Source organism: Peromyscus eremicus, chromosome 6, assembly GCF_949786415.1.
Source record: "Peromyscus eremicus chromosome 6, PerEre_H2_v1, whole genome shotgun sequence".
NCBI lineage: Eukaryota > Metazoa > Chordata > Mammalia > Rodentia > Cricetidae > Peromyscus > Peromyscus eremicus.
In genome coordinates, this window is record NC_081421.1 from 69,523,581 (window position 1) to 69,537,353 (window position 13,773).

General features: G+C 41.7%; 1 protein-coding gene across 1 annotated transcript in view; it reads right to left on the minus strand.

Annotated features, from left to right (window-relative positions):
• Positions 1 to 11,335, minus strand: part of Vps45 (vacuolar protein sorting 45 homolog) — a 59,424-nt gene extending 48,089 nt beyond the window's left edge. The window contains exons 1-7 of the mRNA XM_059265890.1: positions 11,033 to 11,335; positions 10,301 to 10,435; positions 6,626 to 6,686; positions 3,780 to 3,859; positions 2,686 to 2,754; positions 2,435 to 2,572; positions 1,688 to 1,798 (exon numbers count right to left, since the gene is read on the minus strand). Coding sequence (XP_059121873.1) covers positions 1,688 to 1,798; positions 2,435 to 2,572; positions 2,686 to 2,754; positions 3,780 to 3,859; positions 6,626 to 6,686; positions 10,301 to 10,435; positions 11,033 to 11,125 — 687 coding nt within the window. The 5' untranslated portion in view covers positions 11,126 to 11,335. The remainder of the gene's footprint in view (positions 1 to 1,687; positions 1,799 to 2,434; positions 2,573 to 2,685; positions 2,755 to 3,779; positions 3,860 to 6,625; positions 6,687 to 10,300; positions 10,436 to 11,032) is intronic.
• Positions 11,336 to 13,773: the final 2,438 nt, after the last annotated feature.

Genomic DNA, 13,773 nt, shown 5'->3' on the forward strand with positions numbered 1-13,773 from the left:
CTTTAAAAATGTAAATTTGTTTGGCTAAAAAGCAGAAAGGTGAAATACTACAAATCTGCCTTCTCACCACTTATGGAGAGTGGACTTATACGAAGCTAAGTATATTTTAATAAGTGACCCAGTTCCTTTTGGGCACTTACAGTAATACAACAAAGTGACATTGTCACCATGGCTGTACCACACACTCCACATACGAAATCTGTTTTTCCTCTCTTCTTGAGACACAGGGTTCTTTGAGGACAGGAGACTCTATCTTTTAACCTTTATATATAACACTTAGTTTACTACATGGCACATAACAGGTTCTCAGTGAAATGTGGTTTTCTTTGGGATACAGAATTATAGAAAATTACTTTTCCATTATTTTAAAAAAGATTTATTTTTATGTTTTACTCATGTGAGTTTGAGTGCAGGTTTGTGCACGAGTGCGATGTCTGCAAAGGCCAGGCAGGGCCCTGGATGCTTTGGAGCAGGAGTTCAAGGTGGCTGGGAGCTGCCCAGTGTGTGGGCTGGGGCAGAACTCAAGACTTCTGCAAGAGCAGTATGTGCTCTTAGCAACTAATCATTTTTCTCTCCCTCCCTCCTCCGTTCCCTCCCTCCCTCCCTCCCTCCCTCCCTCCCTCCCTCCATCTCCCTTTCTTCCTGCTATCAAGGTCCTTTGGCGGCCAGATGCTGCCTTACATTACAGAGGCGCTCCCTTCCGCCGCGGATTACCCTAGCACTGACACTCCTCTATGCTGAGGAGAAACTGAGATGGAGGTGCCTCCTCACTCTCTAAGTCCCAAACCGCCTCTCACAGAACACAACTACATACAAGGAACTGCTGAACTTGCCCAAGGATAAACAAGAGGGGACACAGGCTGTCTCAGGAGTGTGTTATCCACAGTGTCAAACCACCAAAGGCACAGTTTAGCGAGTGCAGCATGGGGCCTGAGAGGCAACACTACACAGCTGAGGGAAAGCTAATGGCGCCCAGCTGGAGCAGTCTTCCAGAAGCCGCTCTCTGGCTTCTGAGAGGCTTCAAGGGAGACATGTTTTGACAGGTGAAGCGGGGAAGAGAAGGTATCCCGACATCCCAGAGCTTAGACAGTGGTCACACTAAAAGCACAATGGCAAGAAATCATGTAGTGCCTCTGTGGCAGAGAGCTGTGGGCTTTAGGTGAAGTTTGGTATACATCCTGAAGGTGCTTGGGTGCCGAAACCAGGAGAGTGTTTTTAACCCAACAGGTAAATGGGAAACAAGAATTTTAGGCCAGGATCTGTGATTTAAGTTGAGAGCTGTCATCAACCTTGGTTTTGTAGAATACAGACGGAAGAGAAGTCAAAAGAAGGACTTGTATAAATGCTTGTTTCACTGTTACTCCAAGAAACGGGATCACACCATCACATGGCAGTGAGGTCGGTAAAGGAGACCCTGGGAAGTGGAGCCCAGAGGTTAGAATTTCCTTGGTGAGAGTAGGGTAGTGGCCGAAGGGACAGATGGACAGGACAGAGGCAGAACCAGCACGAATGACTGCAGCTGGAAAACATGACACCACAACACCAGAAATATAAGGCCAAAGCCAAGAGCAGCTGAAACCAGGCGGTGAATGGGGTGGCTGTGATTCCCACATTTGCGTTTTAACGAGCTCCACTCAAAGTCACCCTTATTAGTCACCCTTATTTATGCTAAGAAAGGGCTCTGCACCTGATTGAGCAGTGGGGTGATGGCATCATCACAGCGGTCTAGAATGAGAAGCAGTGGAGGCACCTCTGTCCGCCGGAACTCAAAGAGTTCATACTCTTTACTTATCACTTGCTGAGGACACAAGAGGAAAAGCGTTTGGTTAACCAGTTAGCTGGCAGTGGAGACAACAAAAACAGGAAATGAATAAAAACACAGGTAGTAGTTTTTCCACCCTCACAGGCCTCCCACAAAAGGATTCAAAAGCTTCATAAAGTTTTGTAGCACACTATTAAAAAATTAGGACTTGAATACGCTACTTTCCAAGTGGGTTGGCTGGGCCCCTGAAGTTAAGTAGCTGTAAATATTTCTTAGGTTAAATCTAAGAGTCTTAGTGCTAATTTGTTCCTTTTTTTATTGTTTTGAATTATGTAGCCATACTTCTTTGCCAACGAAACTAACAAAGAAGATATCTTTGTTTGCTCTCTTTCTCCCGGCCTTCCTTCCTGTCTGTCCATCCGTCCTTCCCTTCCTTCCTTCCTCCCCCTCCCTTCCTTCTTTCCTTCTTCCTTTCTTCATCTTTCTTCCTCTCTCTCTCTCTCTCCAGACATGGTCCTGGAACTTGATATGTAGTCCAGGCTGACCTTGAACTCACAGAGAGCTGCCTGCCAAGGCATGCACCACCACATCTGACATTTCAGATATTTCCTAACTCTTATAGGGAAACAACTAGCCCTGAGGTTTTAGAACCAGGAAAAGGGAATACTATACCTTAACACATTCTCCAAGTCTTTTTGCGGCCTCTGATGAGAGCTGGTAACGAATCATGGGGCACTTCTTCAGAGACAAGAGGAGGGCTGTCAGTCCTTGAGTAGTTCTGGAGAGCTGGGCTGGATCCCAATTCCGGCCCTTTTGGTTAAAAACATATTAAAAGAAAATACCTTAATTTTCTCTAACTCCAGTTACTTGATGAATTAATTTCCATTTGATTAACTTATTTTGAAAAGTCTTGCCTTCCATACCTGACAGCAACCCAAAATATTGAGGGAAAACAAATGTGGATTCACAGCAATGTAATCACCATAAAATTCCTGCAAATAAAAAGGATCAAAATCAGTTAATCCATGGACTCCATCTGTACCGAGAGCTATGGACTCCAGCTGTACCGAGTGCTATGGACTCCAGTTATACTGAATGCTATGGACTCCAGCTGTACCAAGTACTGTAATCAAATGGGAACATACAGGGTGAAGAAGTACAAGGTGTTTAAATAATAACTGAGTAGCAATGGTCAGTATGGAGGAATTGAACTAACTATAATACCAGCAATGATAAATCTTCTTTTAAAAAGTTGAAGTATACATACCAATGTAAATTTTTAATTAGTAAAAAAAAAAAAAATGCTGTAGGATACACTATGTTATGTGCCCAGTGTTTTCTTGTGTGGGAGGATGTGATTTAAAATAGGTCATTCTTTTTATATGTTCTACCACTTGGAATATCTTTTGGAAAATTTCAAAACTAGTTTATTTGTTGCCTTTGAAGACAGTACTTTTCACATAGGTAATAAACATATTCAAGTGTTTATGACAGACATATTCTAGAACACTGAACTATTAAAGAAGGAAAATAACATTATACATGCTAATGCTATATATTATATAGCATACAAAATAAGTGCTTAGGAGTTTCTGAGTTTTAGCCTAGTGATAAAGTCTGTTTACTAGCTCCCAAAGTATGAGTCTCTCAAACAGAATGTTAAGAAATCTCACTCACAGCCTTTGATTTGTATTTTCTCCCAATCGGGCATAGCCTTATTGATGAAGGTTTTTAAAGTAAGGTTCATAAACTATCATAAACTAACAAAGAACATACTTGACTCTGTCTCCCAACTATGAAAATGTCTCACCAATTCATCAGCCCACTCTGCTCCTTCCTACTGATCCCATCAATCCTACTTCTGTCTGATTTAATACCTTCTTCAAATGCTCTAGATATAGGTCTGCCTGGTGTGTGCACATTTATTTTGTCTGATCAGACAGCACCTTCTTTATTTATAGACTAAAATCTTTTAATGGGGACAGTACAAGGGAGGTTACAGGACCCACACCTTTACCTGAACTTCAGCCACAACTTCCTGCTCATCAGCTTCAGCTAATGACTTCACATCACTCTTGCTGATCACATTACTGAAATCTGAAACAGACATGTTGTATGTGACTCAAATGGCATCCGTTTGCTGCAAGTAGACTCCTACAGGCCTGGGGTGAAGCCTAATGAATGAGTGGCGTTTAGCACACACTGTGGTACAGGTCAAAGTCACACCAGCTGCAATGAGGAGCACAAATATGCTTAATTAATATTAACTAATTAATCCCCAAATTCATACTGTAAAAAAGACCATCACTGATGACCTCAGAGGATGCTGCAGACTCAGATCACTAACTTAAAACAGCAAACACAGGGAAGGAAGTAAACCTTTATCCTCTTTTACATGTAAGTTATATCAAATAAGAGACGAGGGAAGGTTTTTTTTTTGTTTTTTGGTTTTTTTTTATAGAAACATTTCCTCTAAAAACCCCATGGAATGTGCATGATAGAATACTTCCCCCTCCAACTCCTATTGAATAACGTATAAACATTGATTTCACTAACAATATCTCTAGAAGAAACAACCAGAGAAACTACACAGCATCACCTTTTTAGTATAGTTGCCAAAAAGAACCCAAAACTTAATCCATGTCAGGTTCTTTATGCCCTTACAGATATACACGGATAAAGGAACATTCTTTAACTTGAAGGAATATACAGAACCACCTTACAGTGATGAAATCAGGAAGATCCAGCCCATAGAAAATGTAACTGCTTCCTCAGTAGACCAGTTGCATGGCAGAAGAAGACCTATAGAAAATCAGTGGAACCAACACACTGACCAGCAAGGTTTAATAAACGGATCTTATTTTGATCCTGACTCAAACAAAGAAAAAAGGGAGAGAGAGATGAGACCTAACACTGAATTGAGTTCACGAAAACAGGAGTTACTTTTCATTTTTACTAGATGAATCTATCTCTATTAAAGATGCATACTGAAATATTAATGCATAAAACTTATATGACATTGTAGATTTGTTTAAAAAATATTGGTGGGTAGAAGATGGGAGCATGGTTCAAATAAGACTGGGTGTGGCTGGGTTCACATATTTATCATACTATTTTACTTATGTGCATGTGACATTTTCCATAATATTTTAAAATATTTTTAAATAAAAGGGGCCTGTTAAATAAGAGACTTACAGACCTAAAATTATTAAAAATGAAATGAACAGAAGGCCAGTTTAGTGTTAACTTAAATTGTGCTAAAAGCCTGTATTGAATAAAATTACTAAATACTAATTATTTTAGTTTACTTTAACCAAATAAAATTCTGAAATTGATTGCCATACCCTATAGATTTCAAGTTTATATTTTATAGAGTTCAGTACTAATGTAATTTTTCTTCTGCCTTGTAGATTTACAGCCCAAATCAATCTCCGTAAGTACCACTTTGTTATGCAGGGCACTGTGGAGGAAGTGGGGTCTTTCACTACACGACCCCCACTCCGTTTTTAGCAAAGAAACTCAGAAAATGAATGCTTCTATTATATATTGACTTAAAAACAGAACTCAGGGGAAACATATAAATTATATATACATATCTAGAACTGAGGCTGTAACTTGTAATTTGACTAAAAAAATACTAAAATAACTATACTCTTGAGTGTTGGGATTAAAGGCATGCTCCACCACTGCCCATCTAATTTTTGGCATAATTAAATAGTAATATATGGTAAAAGAAATTTGTATGCTCTAGAGTCTAAGATGTACTAAAATATTAAGTACATTATTAAGTAGTAGTAAGACTTAGACAATGGTCTAAATCCCCAAAGCTTAAAACCTCTCAAGTGTCCTACTTTCTCTTCTTTTTTCTTCCTTCCTCTTTTTTCTTTTTTTTAGAAACAAGGTCTTTCTATGTAGCTGTGGCTGGCCTGGGACTAGACCAGGATGGCCATGATCTGCCTGCCTCCGCTCCTGAGTGCTGGTCTTACGGCATGCACCACCACCACGCCAGGCCAGGCTTCCCACTTTCTGGGTGCTAAGTTTGCTCCCTGGTTTTGGAACCGGCTCCAAACTTTACTACAGAGAGCAATGTTGACATCTAGAGGAGACAATTGTAACTTCCATAGCAGAATGGAAGAAAAATTCAAATCAATTTTGAGTAGGCATGAACCTGTTCGTTTCCAGTTTCCTATGCACGCCCCCATGTGGGCACACGAGAGATAACTGCTTGGCGATGTGTCCTTTCACGCACCACGTAAGAACAGCAAAGACAGCTGGGATGAATTCATCAGGTGTGCAGACACATTTTCATTATCATGCTCCTTCCCCCAAACAAATTAGCTTCTATACCTCCATTCACAGGAGAAACACAGGACGAAGTAGACACTCTGACGGAGGGAAAATATGCAGTTTGGCTACTTATAACTTTTGGCTCATAGATCAGCCATAAATCTAAGCAATCACTGATGAGTGGAAATTGTTATTCTAATTTCAGAAAGAGAATGATGGCCACTACCTAATTTTTAAAGGTAACTCATCCTTATTTTATGTATATTTTGCGTGCATGTATGTCTGTCCATCATGTGCATGCAGTGTCTGTGGAGGCCAGATGTCAGATCTCCTGAAACTGGAGTTACAGGTAGTTGTGAGCTACCATGTGGGTGCTGGGAATTGAACCCTGCTCCTCTGAAGAGCAGCCAGTGTTCTTGACAGCTGAACCGTCTGTCTTGTCCCTACAATATTCTTAATACTTTGAATACACAAGCTTTTAAGTGATGAGCTCAGTGAACTTGATGCTACGAGTTACTCACAGCCCAGACCGGCTGGGTCAGACACACATGATTTAAAGTGAACTAACATACTTACAAATAAAATATATACTGTATTTGGGTCTCCGGAGCTCTTGAATCAGATAGTCCACGTTCTCCTAGGAAACAAAGAACAAATTAAGCATGAGCAGAATTGCTTCATAAAAAGTAATAAGGGCTGGTAAGATGGTTCAGCAGATAAGAGCATTTGCTGCCCAGTCTGATGACCTGAGCTGAACCCCAGGCACCCACATGGTGGGAGGGGAGAACGGCTTCCTGCAAACTGTTCTGTGACCTCCATAAATGTAACTTTAAAAACCATTCATTGACTGACTTACTTGGAGTCTAACAGTATGCTGAGATCATGACTGTACATATATTGGGTAATGAAGGATGAAAATAAAAAGAAATACATTAAATATATTATACATATATGCTATATATCAGTTATCTGCATTACTTTGGTTAAATTAAGGTAAAACTAAAGGATGTATGTTGAAATATAGCATAAAATTGCTACTAACTGCCTCAAGCTGCTTATCAATAAATTGCATTCATCTGATCAAATTTCTTACTTAGAACACCAAAATGTGTGTAGTTCTTTAAAAACAAGAGAAAATATAACTTAACTATATTCACTTTGGCTTTTGACTTATTGAGGTCTAAAAGTCCTTTTAAGATTTAATTTTTAAATTGTGTGTGTGTGTGCGTACACACTGTTGCCTGTGGAGGACAGACGCATCAGACTCCACTGGAGACTGAGTTACAGGTTGTGAGTTGTCCAGCATGGGTGCTGGGACTCAAACTTGAGTCCTCTGTGAGAGCAGTGCACACTCTTAACCTGTGAGTCTCTCCTATCCAGCTCTTTCTATATAGTCAAAACACGAGGATGCCAATCACAGACCATTCTAACGAGCATTTGATCTGTTTTTGATATCAGAATAAATGCTTACATTTCAAATTAAACAAGCGCTTAAAACTAAAATTTGTGGAGACACGAAGGCTCTGTTGCTCGATTGTGTCACTGTTAATGTCCTTATTTAAACAACTAAAAGTTTTGTTTAAATTGTGCCATTAGCGCTAAAAAAAAAAGGTTTTAAGAAATGCTCACTGCACACAAATCCCAGCACTCAGAAGGCATAAACCAAGAGGTTGTGAGTTCAAAGTCAGGCTGAGTGACAAAGCCAGACCCTGTCTGAAAGCAAGCAAATAACTGAACAGAAGTGTACAGTGCCTACTCAATGGGGAAACAGTTTTCACACTGTCATTTAAACTACAGAAAAATTACATTTATGATATAACATTTCTATTGTGTCATTAAGAGATTTATTTATTGTGTGAGTGTATGTGCACACTTGTATGTAGGTGTGCATGGGTTGGGAGGCTAGAAAGGGTGTTGGGTGTCCTCCTCTACTGCTTCCTGACATTCGTTTGAGGCAGGGTCTCTCCCTGAGCCCAAGGCTCCCATTTCCTGGCTAGGCCAGAAGCCAGCAAGTCCCAGAGATCTTCTGGCCTCCACTCCCCTCGGATCTGGGTTAAAGGCATCTGGGGATGCCCAGCTGGTTTTGTGGGTGCTGGAATCTAAACTTTGGTTCTCATTGTTGTGCAGCAAGTGCTCCTGACCACTGAGCCATCTCTCTAGCCCCTTTTTGTTTTTGTTATTGAGATAGAACCTCATGGAGCCCAAGCAGGCCTCAAACTTACTATGTAGCTAAGAATGACTTTGAACTTCAGATCCTCTTGCCTCTATTTCCCAAGTGCTGGGATCACAGACATGTGCTACCATGCCAAGCTCACTTTATAATCTTAAGGACAAACTGTTTTTAACAAGTAATTTAAGTCTAACATTACTGCTTTATAGGGCCAGGTAAAAAGGTAAAAGATATGAAGCCAAGAGAGTCTGAGAGTGTGTATATGGCTATTAAAGAGGTCTCCTCATTTTATGTTAGGAGATAACAGACTATGTCGTCTCTAAGACCCCTCTTAATGACCAAAATTTCATTTCTGAAAGCTACAAATATGAAAAAACCACATTAATTTAGCAATTATTTCTTAAGCATCTTCTATGTAGCAGGCATCATGGGAAAATAATAGGATGGACAACCAGATAAAATTCCTGCTATCATGGAGCTTATTATGGTAGGTAAACTAGGTATCAATCACAAAACCCATATAACTTTGTCAAATAAGTATCACTTGCCTGTAATCCCAGAACTCAGGAGGCAGAGGTGGGGGTGGTGGGGGATTATTGCAAATTTCAGCCAGCCAGGACCACACAGTGAAAACCTTGTTGGAAAACAGACCCCTTCAACCATGACCAGTGACTGAGAGGGAGGTGGTGCTGTTTATAGGAGGGACATGGGACCTGCTCAGTAAGGCTGGGGAAGATCTGCTTGAATGAAGTAAACAAGTTTCAGGCAGAGGGAGGAATCTGTGCAAAGGCTGTGTGGCAGGAGGGGCCATCAGAATGTAAATGGACTGAAGGGTAGTGTAGCTAAGGTGCAGAGTGGCAGAGGGCCTCCAAAATGATAGGAACTAGACCACGCTGGACTCTGCAGCCAACAAGGAAGGATTCTGCTTTTACCATCAGAACAATGAGAAGCCACCCAGGGATTTCAAGCCGGGCGACACAATCAGGTTTTCATTTGGGAAAGTACACACAATATAAGCATGATTAAAGCACACTGGGGTTGGCAAACATGAACATGAGGCCAGAGGACATAAAGCCAGCCATGGTGGCAGACACGAGAGGCAGGAGAACTGCCACAAATTTGAAGCCAGCCTGGTTTTTAGCATGAGTTCCAGGTCAGCTAGGGCTCCACGGTGAGGCCATTTCAAAACAAAAACAGAGAATTAAAAAAAAAAGACATAGGAATTTTTTTTTTTTAACCAAAACCAAAACCTAGGGGGCCCAAGAGATGAGACAGCTCAATGGTTAGACATCTGCCACCAAGGCTGACAACCTGGGTCTGACTTTGGGACTCACAGGGCCAGGAGAGAACTGACTTGACTCCTGCAAGTTGTTCTCTGACCCCCACATGCAGCCTGTGGCACACGCCACCTCCCCTACCCCTACTATATATTTTCAGCATAAAGAAGGCGAAGCCAGATTTGCAAGATGAAGGACAGAAGCTGAGAAAGGGCTTATGAACATTCAGTAAAGTGAACAAATAAAGAACAGGAATAAACAAGCAGAGGAATGATAAAAAGGCCTCCTGGGCTCCAATGCAGGACTAGACGTGAGCACAGGAAGTTAATTATGTAAAAAGTCCTTTTCCTGCTAGGCCACTGGATTTAATTGTAGGAGTAAGGCTGAGCCACTATAGCAATCACTGGACGACTTCTCTTTGCTTTTACGCTAAAGGCATATTCATTCCTAAGCACAGATGGGATTAAAATGATAAAGGTTCAAGACAGGCAGAGCTGTATGACAGAGGGACGGTGATGTTTAGTGCTAGGTATGAAGGTCAACCCAGCACTACAATGATCTAGGTTCCCAGAGTTAGTGGCTTTGGGAATAGCTTTAATCTGAAAAGTATCTTGAAGGAAAAACTGGCTGTCAGGGGTGAACCAAGGCATGGAAAGAAGAGGAAGGAAGGTCACAACTCTGACAAAACAGGGTAATTATGATGCCACAAATGATGGTCACACAAATTTATTTTGCCTTCTTAATGCTTTCGGATCAGTAATTCTGCATTTGCCTGTGGAGACGGCAGCTCAGTGTGTGTGGTACCTTTGTGGGTCGAAGAAAACAAATCGCTTTTAGGTGTTTCATGATCTCTCGATTTTGAGAATCAATTCGTTCGAAGAGGTATACCTCCTTCTGAAGAATCTCTGACTGTGTGTAGACCATACTCACTATACCAGTCTGTAAAGAAAAAGAATGAACTAAGATTACACTAGTCCGGATTAATAAAAACATGCATCAATAGTTTAGCCGTCTTTTCTATTATCACTAGGCTAGGTAATTTAAATGTTAATACACGGAATAATATTTGCTGAATATCCAAAACAGGTAGCGCTGTGTGAAAGTAAAAAAACCTACTCTCTGAACATGAACAACTAGGAAACCTCTAAAGAGGGTTTTCTCCATTCATTTCAAGTTGCTTTTCCCCTTTAAGTTGTGGCCAACAAATAACCTGTCATTTCAGCTTGAGCCCCAACAACTAACTTTTAAAAACAACGTTGACAGCGTCACCCTAAAGTCTTCCAAGTGTTCCCTGTGTCACCATCAACAACTTCTCGGCAGACACTCTTTCAGGTTTAAGAAGTCTCTTGGCGCCGGTTAGAGCCGGTTAGACCGCACGCCCACTAGGAAAGCTTTATTCAACTTGTCCAGTGCCCGACAGAACCGACCATCGCCATGAATGAAATGCTAAGTCCTAGCGTGGAACGGGACCAGCAATTCTAAGGGAGGGAGGGAGGGAGGGCTGCCTTCACAAACACGGAGCAAAAGCGAACTCACCGTTTCTTTATCCATGAGAAGCACCTTCATGCCGGGCCCGCTGTCCTCTATCATTTTGGAAATATACTGCTTCACTGCAAAAACCACGTTCATAGTGGCGAACTGACAGGTGCCCCACAGCCCTTCCCGCCCCCTTCCCTGCCTGAATTAACCTCAGGCCTGCTGGCTGGGTCTCAGCTGCTTCCGGTCGGCCAAGTATTGGCTTCCGGGAGTCCGGGTAGCTCCGATCCTGGGAATTGTAGTTCCTCCGCGGAGTCGCGGAACCAGACTCGGCGGCTGCCTGCCGGCGCCATTCCCGACGCGCCTCGGAGGCGCGTGGAGAGGAAGGCAGTCTGGCAGCTGTCTCGGCCACAGGAACCGTGGGACGTGGCCATGCTGTTTGCCGAGCACCCTTTCTGGAGACCGGCGTGCATGTCATCGTAGCACTGGGCAGGCTGAGGCGGCGGGGTCGCAGGTTCGGGACCAGTCCTTACGGTAGCAAGTTTCCAGATAGCCGGGGCTGGCTTTTAAAAGTATCCAAACAGACTTGAAGCTGCACCAGGGGACGGCATTTTGTATTTACTAGGCCGTGGACAAGATTCGTCTTCTCGACTCCCGGTGGTCATTATTGAGGCAGTGACAGTGCCCCGAATTAGAGGGGAGAGTGAGACTGGAGTAGGTTTTCCGAAGAGGGAAGGGCGGCTGAAACTGATCACGTGGTTGTTGAATGAATGAACAAAGGGAACACCCTTTAGGGGTGCTGGAGGTGTGTAGAGGCCTCAGATACCCCATGAGGGCGGGGAGCTTCCGCCCCCCACTCTGGCTTGCAGGGGCATCGAGTTTCCAGGGACCCTGAGATGGTCTGGGGGCAGTTATTCATTGAACCTGAGAACTAACCTGAGAATATTTCAAGGGAAACATTTTTTATCTAAGAAGCAGTGAAAGATTAGCAATAAAATGATCCTATTTATTTATTTACTTGTTTATTTATTTATTAGGTATACAATGTTCTGTCTGCATGTACACCTGCAGGCCAGAAGAGGGCACCAGATCTCATTACAGATGGTTGTGAGCCACCATGTGGTTGCTGGGAATTGAACTCGGGAACTCCGGGGAAGAGAAGCCAGTGCTCTTAACCTCTGAGCCATCTATCTATCTCTGTAGCACAATAAAATGGATCTTAAAGAGTCAGCTTCCAAAGAGCTGCTGCAGATCACACAGGTCTATCATTCTCAAAAGGGTGTTTTTTTGTTGCTCACCTTTAGGCTGGAGAATTGTAAAACCAGGAAGATAACCGCAACAAATCAGTGACTGTTAGTGCTTTAAACGTTTAAATACTGATGCCACCAAAATACTGATGCGTAAGAGAGGGAGACCCAGTAATCGAATACAAGAGGCACAAAACAGAAGGAGGGACTGTTTAATTGAGGAAGGGAACCAGGGCGCTTTGGGAAGGGTGGGGTGAGGGATGGCGGGGCTGGAGGCAAGAAGCAGGGGACCGAAATAGAACTAGGTATAACTGGAGGTATATCTCTTTGAGTTCCAGACCAGCCTGGTCTACGGAGTGAGTTCCAGGACAGCCAAGGCTACATAGAGAAAACTTGTCTGCAAAAACCAAAAAAAACCAACCAAACAAAAACAAACAAAAAAAGCAACAAAAGGTATAGCTGTAATAGTTATGAAAGTGCCATTATGAAACTCATCATTTATGCTAACTTAAAAATTAATTTAAAAAATCAACACGCTCGGCATCACTAAATATTAGTTCTTTTAACATATTGTAAGAAATACGCGGTTAGATAGAACAAAAGAACCTTAATCGGGTTATACACATTATATGAAACTCCAAATCCTTTGAAGGACCAGAAGTCACCTCTAAATTGTGAAAATGTGTTCCTTTAGATTTCCAGCCAATAAATAAAGCTTCCTATTGAATATTTTACTATTTTTGAGACTTCTTTTTTCCTTTTGTTTATTTTATTTTATTTTGGTTTTTTGAGACAAAGTTACTCTGTGTAGCCCTGGCAGTCCTGGAACTCACTTTGTAGACCAGGCTGGCTTTGATCTCTTGTATCTGCCTGCCTCTGCCTCCTGAGTGCTGGGATAAAAAGTGTGCACCACCACCACCCAGCTTTCTTCTTCCTTTGTTTGGATAAGGTTTTGTTATGTACCATAGGCTGACTTTGAACTTCAATTCTCCTGCCTCAGTCTCTCCTGTGCTGGAGTTATTGGTATGCAACACATATTTAGATATGTTTAGAAAGAAGCTTTAAAGCTTTATATTAAAACAAGACAGTGTTATATTAACTACACACAAATGAAATACAATGTTATATATAATTCTGTCTTATCAGTAAAAATGTTTATATATTATAGAAAACATTGAAACAGCAAAGCAAATAAAATTTACCCACAAATCTAGCAAGTTATTGCTATCTGCAAAATCAGTTTCTTATGTCACTTGGATTGTTTTTCCTTACTGGACTGCACTATAGTATGTCATAATTGTTTTCAACTTTCTACCTTTTACAAAGAACAAGGAGTAGGAAAATGATTATCTGTGAAATTAGTGCTTTTTCAGATTACAGTTAATTTGTAAGAGACGAGTGGACAGAGTCCTTTTAGTTGTTTATAATCAGAGAGTTATGACTTTTTGAAGGAGAGGGGAAAATACCTACCTTGACAAAGTTGACTAATTCCATTCCCCATAAAATTCCGTGGAAGCCAAAATAGAAAACAAAATTCCATGGAGGCCAATGGCA